The 11,777-nt window shown below is 47.4% G+C and overlaps 1 protein-coding gene across 2 annotated transcripts; it reads right to left on the minus strand.

Moving 5' to 3' along the window:
* Nucleotides 1–9,457: 9,457 nt before the first annotated feature.
* On the minus strand, nucleotides 9,458–11,481 carry LOC112897288 (xyloglucan endotransglycosylase/hydrolase protein 8-like). 2 transcript variants are annotated; one of them, XM_025965560.1, is made up of 3 exons: nucleotides 10,587–11,481; nucleotides 9,862–10,454; nucleotides 9,458–9,591 (listed from the first exon to the last, which is right to left on the minus strand). In XM_025965560.1, the coding sequence occupies exons 1-2, from the start codon at nucleotides 10,875–10,877 to the stop codon at nucleotides 9,876–9,878; spliced, it is 870 nt and encodes a 289-aa protein (XP_025821345.1). In that variant the 5' UTR covers nucleotides 10,878–11,481; the 3' UTR covers nucleotides 9,458–9,591; nucleotides 9,862–9,875. The 2 variants fall into 2 exon arrangements, with proteins under 2 accessions (XP_025821345.1, XP_025821344.1); XM_025965559.1 differs by lacking the exon at nucleotides 9,458–9,591 and having other exon boundaries at nucleotides 9,675–10,454; nucleotides 10,587–11,480.
* Between the last annotated feature and the right edge of the window lie 296 nt (nucleotides 11,482–11,777).

Consider the following 11,777-nt stretch of genomic DNA (forward strand, 5'->3'; position numbering starts at 1 on the left):
ATAAACCGGTCCTTATGGAGAGTGGCCAACCAAGCACTAAGCACCGTGCTGGCCCCCTAAACCAATTTTCTACAAAAACATATTTTTAAGGACGCACAAACCACTCAAGCACACAGCACAGAGGGTCGGCTCCTGAATTAAGTTGCATAAGATCATTAACAAATTAATTAAAAAGGACCAAGATATGTTATAGCGCAGCAACCTAGCACAACTAACCAAAATGCAACCCAAAGTACATATATATGATATAAAGTGGCTAGGAAATCCTTATAGGCATACAGTATTAAAATGCAGTATGAAATTGTATTTAAAGTGATGGGATGTTCATGTTATACTTGCCTTCCTCGTACTCTCCCGGCTGCTGCTCGAACTGCTCGGAAGATGGTTGCTCCTGGTACTGGTCCAAAGGCTCCGTGTCTACTCACGATCATCAAGCATAGTCCACACATACACACATGCACAACCATAGCAAACTATAAGAAAACAGTACACCAAAATAATAGAACATCACGCAAAACTAGACTATAACTATTCTACGCGTTACAACGGTTGCGCGGATATAAAGAACACCTAAAACGGAGCTAAGACGCGAAAACTACGCTTAAAACAAGATACAGGGACCTATCTGCGAGAAAAACATGACTTACAGGGGGTTCTGTGCGAAAACTGAGGACCTAAACGTAATTAAAGCATAGACGCAGGGGCTGGCGCGTGAAACCCTCGACATGGACCGCGGCCACAAATTCGAGGAAGCTCAGGGGGTCAAACGGGAAGAAAAGGACCCGATCGTAATTAATTTTGAACTACAGGTGGACTGCGGGTTGTTTCCCCAAAAGGACAGGGACTCTTTAGCAAAACCGACGGGCTGAACCGGTAACTTCTGTTCTGGGCCCTTGGATCGCCATCTAACGGCTCGGATTAGATCTATTACACGAAGGGGTATCTACGCGTATCGGCCGTCGGATCTCGATCCGACGCTCCGGACCCTCCCTTAGCACGGATCTAATGCCTCTCGCTGGATTTGAAATCGACGGCTCGGACCTAATCTGATCCGCGAACCGGTACGCTCTGTTTGGGATCGTTGGATCTGGATCCAGCGGTGCGGAGCAGGGGTACGCGGCTTCTAATCCTACGCGTCCAACACGGATCGGGCGGCCAGGACTACGCGGACGCGCCAGCGGCGGTGCAGGTCGCCGGAGGCCAGCATCCCGCGGTGGCGCTTCGCCGGAGACGGCCCAACTTGGTGCTCCGGGCTCGGGTTTGGACGAGGTCTGGTCCAGGAGCGAGATCATGACGTGGCGAACACGTCCAGGTACTCGAGGTGGTGGATTAGGGTTCGGGTCATGGCTCCCCACGGCGGGGGCGGCACGGGGTCGCCGGCGTGCCGGGGTTGGGCTGCTGTGAGGGTTTATAGACTACCACACCTAGCGCAAAAGGTTACGGGAGGTGATGTGCTGCTCACCGAGGCGTCGTGGGGACCGGAGATGCGACGGAGGATGGTCGTCGACGAGGGCCGTGCGGCGGAGGCGGGGCGGCGCTCGCGGACAGATGACAGCAGAGGGGCTCGGGGTTCCTTGGTCGCGCGGATCGGTCGGGGAAGTCCCTGCGGAGGTAACCAGGGGGGTTAGAGCAGCCCGAGACCGGCCGGCAACGAGGGAATTGGGGCGGCGCAGAGCTAGGGTTAGGACTCTGTGCTCAGGAGATTCCCTTTGTAGGGTGGCGAGGCTACCCTGGCGTGCGGGCCCGGGGAGAGCAGCTCGCCGGCGATTTCGGGGGGGGGGGCGTTGCGCGCCGGGGAGAGAGGGAGAAAGGGGAAGAAGGAGCTGACGCGCGGGGCCGGCCTGGCAGAGAGAGAAAGGAGAGGAGCGGCGCTCGGGCTGGGGAAAGGGAAGTGGGCCGGCGCGTGGCCCATGCGGGAGAGAGGGGGAAAAGGGCCCGAGGGGGAAAAGGAAGAGAGGGAAGTGGGCCGGGCTGAGAAAAGGGTTGGGCTGCTTCTTTTCCCTATTCTTTTCCTTTTTCCTTTCCACACTCAAACCATTCAAACCATCCCATTTGAATTCAAACAAGTTTGAATTCAAACCCAACACAAATAAAACAATGCACCAGCATGAATGCACAAACAAGTTGACTCTATAATTAATTTTATTTCCTTGTGTTATAAATTGCTTTAAATGCAAGATAAACTAGGAAAATGCTGGAGAATTTATTTAAGACCAACATAAATTCATTAAAATTGGGGAGAAATAACTTAGGGTGTTACATTATCTCTCATGTTACTCGTACAATGATTAATGATTAGCTTTTTATCATTAATACATGGTTCATTTGTCTCTCTGATAAAGGGTTTATAGTTCCTGTGTCGAAGCGTAAACTTACATCCCGCTTTTCCTTTCTCTCCTCTTCTCTCTCCTCCACTTCAACATTTAGCCTGCTTACACCCTGCCACAATACTTGCTCTTATGGACCTGTGTAGAGGGAGAGTATATAGTGCTCGCAGTAACAACTATACATCATCCTCAGTCTAAAATACAAGTATTTTTGGATTTACCCTCATTATAAAAAACAATTTTGTAGGGACGTCCTGTGTTTTACTTCTGTGGATAGCCTAAAAGATAATCCGCTTCTGCAAATAGACTGGAGTTACTTGGCAATTTATCCGCCTCTGAAAATGCATTTTTAGAGGGCGTGTGATGACATCACCCGTCCCTAAAAATGACCACTATTTTTAAGGGCTGGTGACGCCATCACCGTCCCTAAAAATAGCCACTTTTTCCAGGAGAGGGTAATAGCGTCACCTGCACCTACAAATGCTCTCATGCAATAAAATTCATAACTTTTTCATATGATCTCACATGAAGGCAAACTTTATACCAAAATTGTAGAGGTTGATGAGATCTAAAATTTTTTAGTTGATATCTTTTTCATTTAAGGTCATTTAATGGTCTAAAAAATATTACAAGTTCTCTATAGCTATAACTACATAGTATCTCATACAACTCAAGTTATATTTTAAGGTTTCCACAATCTTAATCTTTATATACACTGAAATATATTTAGCATATTTTTCTATATCTATAGTTCACAATAACCATAGTGTAGAAGTTTCACTTTTTTATTTGTTTTGCTATATCTAAAGATTTAAATGAATTTTTAGAATAAAATAGAAAAATATTTTCACGGCCGGTGATGGCGTCACCCGCCCCCTGGAAATGGATTTCTAGAGGCGGGTGATGGCGTCACCTGCTCCTGCAAATTATTTTCAGAGTTAAATAAAATAATAGCATACCTCATATAGTCACAAGTGACTGTAGTGTGGTGGAGAGAAGGGTATGCGCAAGACATGAGGTAAGCGGTTCGAATTCTGATTTTTACAAGTGTGTAAATTTTGTCAAAAAATTGTGCCTTGGTAGTAGAGGGGCTTGCAGTGGTAGTCGGTTGCCTAGGGTATTTTTTTTCTTTTTTCTTTTACTATTTTCAAATTTTTTAGTTTTTATTTTATTTTCTGGAAATCTATTTATAGGGGCGGGTTAGTCCATGACCCGCCTCTACAAATGGGCGCGTTATCTGTCCTTGCAAATAGTATTTCTAGCTGCGAGAAGTAGTAGCGGGTACCGCACCCGTTTGTAAAAATACTTTTTTACCCTGCCCTAAAAAGCATTTTTTAGTAGTGCCTAAATCAGTCGATCATAAGTTTAACCAAAGTTATCCGGAAGATCATTAACAACCACACTATAGAAGTAGACTATAAAAGTATGTGTTTTATGGACATAATGAGCATTATCGATGCTAATTTGATCAAATATAGGATGGCTTGAGTTAGGACAATATCAGAAAATCCTTATATTTCGGGACAATGGAAGTGACTAAAATATCGATGGGTAGATCATGCAATTATATAGACTTATAGAAAATGACATTAAATAAGCGAAATTCTGCAAGGGCAACAAAGAAAAACAAATCAATATGTCAATTAACGAGGGTTGTGCATTGCCCCAATTGTCACGCTAATGTTTCTTTTGTTTGCTCACCTTTCACAATTTTTGCATGCTTATAAATGGTAGTGTGATCTATCTATCAAGTTTTTGTTTAAATTTTTCACGCAGTTTTAGATATAATTTTTATTTGTGAGAGCAAGAGAACACTTGAAGAGGTGGGAGCACTAAGTATATTTGTGAGAGCAAGAGAACACTTGAAAAGGTTGGAGCACTACGGTTCTAAGCTAAAATTTCATAGCACATGTGGCTTGTTTCAAATAATTTGTGTTGGAATAGTTAATGCCAGATGAAAGGAAATGTTATGTGGAGACAGGATATTATATTACGGATAGGACATGTGAGTGATGTTATTAGAAGTGAAAGATAGATAGCAGTTATTAGAATTCTCGAGTATCCGTGTCCGCTAAACATAAATATAGATATTTATATCCACGTCCATTTTTAAAATGGGGTAATAAATTGATAGATGTATCAAAAATTATTTTTCTTATCAAAATATAGTATCTGAATTCAGATTTGTATTTAAAATAAATGTTGATATGGATGGATATCTAACATTATATGTATTCGTAGAAAGTAAAGTACTCCCTTCAGACCCTCGTCTTAACATATATTCACATTCTTTTTGGTGGTGGGTATAGCACTCTCGGAACAAGAAGTGTCACAACAGCTTCGGGACTCTCTAGGTTTTGTTACTAGGCCTTTGGTTCTATTACCAAACTTACTCTACCAAAAAATAAACTACCAAGCAAGACATAACAATAAAAGGAATAAACTTAGCGATTATTACTTCAGATCAGCTGTTCCATCTTGTTATAGAATTTCAAAGTCTGCAATAAAAATAACACAAGGGGGTCCTTAGGGCACTATTCCTATGAGTCACACGCTTTGCAGACAGCCCCTTGGGCTTTTGATTCTTCCCATCCGAAGTCCCTGGCCGTGGTCAGAGAGGGAGGCAGGGATTTGACCGGCATGTTCCGGCGAGGAGGGCCACCGACGGCGAGGTCCGAGGGGAGGGGAAGCTTCAAGAGCTTACGGTGGTCTGATTGCACCATGTGTCGAGGGTAGCGGCGGCCAGAAAGGGGGATCTCGACGGAAGCCCGAAGCGGCGGCGGAGGGGTCAACGACGACGGCGATGCTCCAGCGGCCGACGTCGGTGAAGGTCCTGCACATGAGCTCCATTGAGTTGTGGGGAAGGTATTGGTGCAGTCAATTGGGAACACAAGCTTCGGATTAGGGGCAACCGGCGGAAGCAGTGACGATGGCAGCGGAGGTAAACGCCGGCGAGCGTCGGGGAGTCGATGCAGTGCACTAAGGAACCAATGGAGGGGTCGTAGAGCTTCATGGGGTCGAGAGGAGTCTAGATGAAGGGTTGTCGTGGTGCGGGGATGACTGAGGTGGCCTGTCCACGGTGAGCAGGAGGCGGCGGCGGAACTTGTGCTGGCCGGAGCTGTGGAAGACGAGGCTCGGATGCGGGAGGATGAAATTGAACGGGCTGGAGAGCACCAGTGGGCCACGGCGGTGCTCTGGTAGCACAGGATCGAGGCTCGGAGGCGATGTGGGCGGCTGTCGACGGTGGCCAGGAGTGGCGGCGGGGTTCCGGTGAGAAGCTGAGCTCGGGAGAGGAGAATGCGGTGGAAAAGAAGTGCGGCAACGAGTAAACAAGATCACGGAGTAGTCGTCAGGCGTGTTTTAAGGCCCAGAGGGGTGCTGTGTGTGCGAGCAGGAGCTGGCAACGGCAACGAGGGGTGTGGCGGCCGGCGGTGGCTCGGGAAGTCGTGGCACGCGCGGAGGAGGGCAGCAGGGGAGGGGAACAGGGCCGGGGCAGGGGGAGAGGGACGCGTGGAGGTCGATCCAGCAGGAGGTGGAGCGACAGCGGCGGCACAGCAGCGACGGCGAGGGGCTCTGCACCGGCGGCAGGGGGGGCAGAGCAGAGCAACACGTGCTCGAGGAAGAAGAAGAGAGGAGAGGGGCCGAAGGACCTATGTGCAAAACTAAAAGATTCTAGGGGCCTCTCGGTAAAGCAAAATTTCCCACTAATCTAAAGGTCTAATGAGGAAATGCCCAAAATGAAAGTTGTAGAGTTTTTCAAACTCTACAATATCGTTTTAGGGCTCAAATTCAAAAACCCAAAGCTTATAGCTTTACATGTTAAATTTTGAACAAAGGTTGTATTTGAATTACTTTTGTCCTTACTGGGGTAGAGTTCATGTAATTTTGGATACATTTGTAAGTTTTCATGGGATGTCATGATGACATGTATTCTTACATTTTAGCCCTTAAGTAAACTTTGAAAGTTACTCTTGTACTTCAATAATTTGCATAAAAGGACCCATATTTTTACTTTAATCACATCTAGGTCCCTATTTTCACATAAAGACCCATTTTTCATAGAATTCAGCATATCTTTTGCACTTTCTTTCCTATGGTGATATAGATTTGACACCTAATGTTATATTTTTCCTAGGTTTTGATGGTACCTCCCATTTTACCCAATTAACACTAAAGGACCTATATTTTACAGAATTACAATTATAACCCTATTCCTTTGTGCTACACACATACACTATAGCAAGCATACACTTTTCACACTAAAATCTAGTGTCTATATTTCTAATTACCTGAATTTCACAGCCTTCCCCCCTAAAATGAATCTCGTCCCGAGATTCCGAAGTAGAATGGAATCGAACGATTAGGTTTGGGGATTGGCTTGAAGGAATTTTTGGAAGTTTCGTTGAAGATAGGATTCCGTTTCCCAAGTTGCTTCTTCTTTGGTGTGATGATCGCATAAGATCTTATACATCTTAATTTTTTTCCTTCTAGTGACTCGCTCTTTGGTATCCAGGATTTGAATAGGTTGTTCGGTGTAAGATAGATCAGGTTCAATCTCAATGGTGGGTGCTTCAACAATCTCCGTAGGTACCTTGATATATTTCTTGAGTTGCGAGATATGGAAGATATTGTGAATGGCAGCCAATTGAGATGGAAGGTGAATTCTGTAAGCCACTGGGCCACAGACTTCAAGAATCTCGAAGGGTCCGACATATTGGGGTGCTAATTTCCCTTTTATGCCGAAACGTTGAACACCTTTGGTAGGAGATACTTGGAGATAGACAAAATCTCCTATTTGAAATTGCAGAGATTTCCTTCTTTGGTCTGCATAACTCTTTTGTCTAAACTGGGCTGTTTTAAGATTGGCTTGAATAACCTTGACCTTATCTTCGGCTTCGACAACTAGGTCTGGTCTAAAGATTTTGCGTTCGCCGGTCTCGGACCAACTCAAAGGAGTTCGACATCTTCGGCCGTATAACGCTTTAAAGGGAGCTATCTGAAGACTACATTGATAGCCGTATAAGTAGGGGTGGATAACAAGCCGGCTCAGGTCGGCTCGGCTTAGAGCAGCTCGTTATTTAAACGAGCTGGCTTGGCTCGGCTCGTTAATGAAATGAGCAGAAAAGTCAGCTCGCTAGACTTGGTATAGCTTGCGAGCCAAGCTGGCCACATAAATTTTTTCCTATTAATAATGAGCAATAAACAAGTCTGCTTGGCTGTTAAGAACACATGCAAAATTCATACCAACAAATCATGATTCACAAGCAAGATTCACACTAACTTAATCCACCTCAACTCTTAATTATGATTCATAAGCAATATTTTAAATAGCAAGCTATAAAATTTAGGGGCCGGGTCCTCAAACCACTAGTAGCACCGCTATAGTGCGCTATTTTCTACTGCGATTGTCGTAGCAGCAATTCCAAAAAATCGCTATAGCCCGCTATTCAAAATATTGTTCATAAGCAATGAATATGCTTTTATTCCTAGCAAGAACACAAAAATATACTCAAAAAATATAAGAATTGTCGACGTGGAGCTATCACTATATTATGTTAATATTTACTCCAACTAGTTAGCGAGAGAGCATTCCGTGCCGACTAGATGGACCATAGAATTTGCGCCCCATGTTAGACACCGTTGTGGCCAAGGAGGGCACATGACGCGTCGCCTAGGTGCAGGCACCGCCCCACGCCCATGGACCCCTCGACGCCTCCCTTCCTCTGAATCCAACGCAGACGCATCATACCCCAAGCAGCTGATTTCGATCAATCCCAGCCATCCTTTCCCTTCCTCTCGCCACTAGGTGGAGGCCTGGAGCTACCAAGCTTAGCAACGGCGCAAGGGGAGCAGACGTCGTATCACCTCTCTTCTTGGGCCTAAAGCCCGTGAGTCCCTCTTTGAGACCCTAAAATTCCAGAGTCCAAACTAAAATCCAAGCCCAAAATAATCTGTAGCCTGTAGGCCAGCGGATATGGTGGATCTCCAATAGTGTTTGAATTGTAATGAAACTTATTTTGCATTGTGTAGTGTGTGTCTATGTCTGAGTACTATGATATGAACTAGAATTTCTTGTGTTGCCATGTTAGGTTGGTTGGCTTGGGACCCATATGTAAACTCACAATGTCATATTGCTTGATTATGCGGATCGGTGTTCCCATTTCGCAATCCCGACCGTTATCGACATGTTTTCGATTGAATTACTTCATTTTCGAATATCCCGTGAATCCTGTATTCGTTACTATTTTAGATTTCATTTAGGATTATAATGAAAAAGTGAAAGTAGAAAGCGGGTTATTCCCCATTGTTCTCAGGCCTCTGATTCTAGAGGTGTGGTGATAACATTAACAACACTGCTTAGTCAAACCTGCCTGCGCGCTAAAGGTCGCAAGGAAACAAGCCATGGGGTAGCCCACCAGCATCAGTACCCTCCCTGCTCGTTCCAAACAATTGTACAAGTTTCTTACATTTTCAAAATTGTAAAGTTGTGGAAAATCAAACTCTTCAAAAAACAAAACGCAAGCGCCGGTGGTTGCCCACTAGGAACCTTCCCAACATGCGCCCAATTACCATAGACAGTTGGGTGGATCGGTTCGACATACGGTTTCTTTTGCGCTTAGGAAAATCATCGATTTTCATATCTTTGACCACACACTACTAGAAATCATGATTTTCCTGTGAGTTAAAACCCGACAGGAAAATGCAGAACACCGATACTGTCGGGGCACCCACAAGAAAATACCGACATACCTAGCTTGACGGGGAGTTAAACTCTAAAATCATTTACGATAGTGGTAATATATATATAAGATAGACAATTATTTTGTCAGATTTACTCCCTTTTTTCCGCATCGGCGTGATAATCTCCCTCTCTACCAAAGCATAGATTACTTCTAGAACTAACTGTACTGAAGAATTCAAAATAAAAAAAAAGCTTCTCTGATTCTCTGGGCTAGCTAGTGAAAGCACACATCCTCGGCGAGCACGACGCAGCACATCAGCAGCATCCCGGAGCGCGTCCAAACCATGTGCTGATACAGTAGCTGGGAATGGGATGTGCCGGAGAGGGAGTGGGCTTTCGCTTGTTCTAGGCGCTTGGTGTTGTGGCACATGCGTCTGATGTGCGCCTGGCTGGATCCTTTGTCCACTCGGTGTTGACCAGCTCACCTACACACCCACGAGGCCACCAACAACCATTCTGTGCTACCTCATGCCATGGCGTCTTGTCGGCGAGCGCACATGAACCCGTGAAGACTCGACCTGGCTCCAAAAAAAAACTGCGCCCGCCATTCAGATCCAAAAGATCTATGCTCGCATGCATGATTATTCTACGTAGTGACAGACAAGATTCATAAAAACATTGAAATTTATTCAGTTTCTACGGTGAGATTTGAATTTACTTAGTGACCAAAAATGGTTCTCGGAAGTTACATAGCTATTGCTGTACCAAAAGAAGAAGAATGTAATTATCCAAGGGAAAAAAGAACTTGATCTACAAGAAAAATATGGTGATGCCTGCGTGTGTCTGGATGGCCGGACGGACACAGATCATTCGCGGCTGCACTCGCCGGGGAACCCATCCGGGAAGCGCCACCCGTCCTCGCAGTAGTTGTACTGCAGGCAGTTGCGCCGGGCCCAGGCGACGGTGAGCCGGTCGGTGTCGTCGAGCTCCCTGTCCATCCACTCGTTCCGCCCGGCGGGGCACGACGTGCGCCCGCCGCCGCCGCGGGCGACGCAGGCGTTGGCGGTGTAGCCCCGGTAGGATACGACGAAGGGCGCGGCGGCCCAGTCGATGGGGACCTTGCCCTTCTCCGTCGCCCAGTAGCTGCCGTCCCACAGCGTGGCGTGCACCGCCATGGGCCTGGCGTCCGGGTAGGGGAGGTCCGCGTAGCGCCGGAAGGCGCGCACGGTCACGTCGTCGACGCGGAAGATGATGTTCTTGGCGTTCCAGATGATGGTGTACTTGTGGAAGTCTGCGGAGGGGTCGAACCAGAGGTAGAACTGGTGCTCCTTCTTGCCGTCGCCGCTGGCCCACACGTTGGTGTTGAGCACCGTCGGCGCGCCGCTCGAGTTGCCCATGAACTCCATGTCGATCTCGTCGTGCTCGTCGCCCTCGCCGGACGTCAGCTGCAAACAATTATACAACCAGTGTCATCATCCGTGGGTTACATTGTTTAATTAATTACCACATCTCTGTAGATGGAATCGAACGAGGCCGGACGACGAATTGAAGCTGATTGACGGTGATGGCTTACGTACGTAGAAGGAGGTGACGGTGCCGGCGGAGTTGCCGGGCACCAGCTTCATCTCGACGCTGAACTCGCCGAAGAGGTACTTCTCCGTGGAGTTGAATCCGGCGCCGGAGTTCTCGTCCAGGACCAGCGACGCCACCTGCTTGCCTGATGCGTCGAAGTCGGAGCGGACCTCGCCGTCCGTGCGGAACTCGTCGAGCCAGGCCGACTGCGCCGAGGCGGGATGGAAGCAGAGCGCGAGCGCGACGACGGTGGCGGCAACGGCGAGGGCGAGCGGAGCCAGAGACCGCCGCGCCATGGCTGCTGTTGGTGCTGCTGGCACGTCTGTCCTTGCTCGGCTTCTGGAAGGGAGCTTGGTCAGTGGGGTTCGGGGTTGGTTGGGTGCTGCGAAGGAGCCAGCCGGAGGTGGCACGGCTTTGTAGTGAGGGTGAGTGTGACGGGTCGCGGCCTGTGGTGGTGCTGGCGCAGGATGCGCCGCACAAGTTGCATGCGTTTTGATGAGCGCGGCGCATTTCCTTTCTCTTGTCGGTACGTCGACGGTGGAGGAACTGGTTGGTTAAATAGTCAGGAATGTTAGTACAACGTGGCATTGGCGACAGGAATCCATCCATCCAGCGGTCGTCGATCCACAGCTCCTGACTAACTGCTGTTTTCCTCTGACACCGAGGTGGTGTCTTCCTCTTCTTTCGTTTTTGGTTAGTCCTCTCCCGTCTTCCTTGCATGTGTCCCTTTTCCATGGTTCCGCCGTCTGCGGTAGCCTTAACCACCTACAGGTTCTGCTCCACCACCCCCAGCTAGCCGTCAGCCGGTACGGTTTACTTTGCATGTGTCCCTTGCACGTGCTCTAATTTCATTTTCGTTTACTTTGCATTCAGTGCAAAATATCACGCATCTTTGCACGTAGAAACATTGTATTTGAGTTGCAGTGATCGAGAGGCAAATTGTGTATTCTTTAGTCTTTCTATTTCACTGTATTATTTGTCTGGTTTTGGAGAATATGCCAACTTTTTGTCAAGTGAGAGAAGACGCTGGTTGTGATACGAGCTTGATTGGTGGCGAGGGTGAGGAAGGCCTTGGGGCAGGGGAGCGACACGGTGACCATGAGCATCGACAGCCAGTCCTTGCAACCGGCGTGCTTGGCCAGCGGTGGCTGGGCATGCTCCGTCTACAAGTGTGGCTGGGTTTGAGCAGCTAGTGA

Source organism: Panicum hallii, chromosome 6 (assembly GCF_002211085.1).
Source record: "Panicum hallii strain FIL2 chromosome 6, PHallii_v3.1, whole genome shotgun sequence".
Taxonomy (NCBI): domain Eukaryota; kingdom Viridiplantae; phylum Streptophyta; class Magnoliopsida; order Poales; family Poaceae; genus Panicum; species Panicum hallii.

Coding starts and splice junctions, on each gene's coding strand:
- LOC112897288 (XM_025965560.1), bottom strand. CDS start 10,877: ATGGCGCGGCGGTCTCTGGCTCCGCTCGCCCTCGCCGTTGCCGCCACC. Junction 10,455..10,586: donor GCACCGTCACCTCCTTCTAC/GTACGTAAGCCA, acceptor AATTGTTTGCAG/CTGACGTCCGGCGAGGGCGA.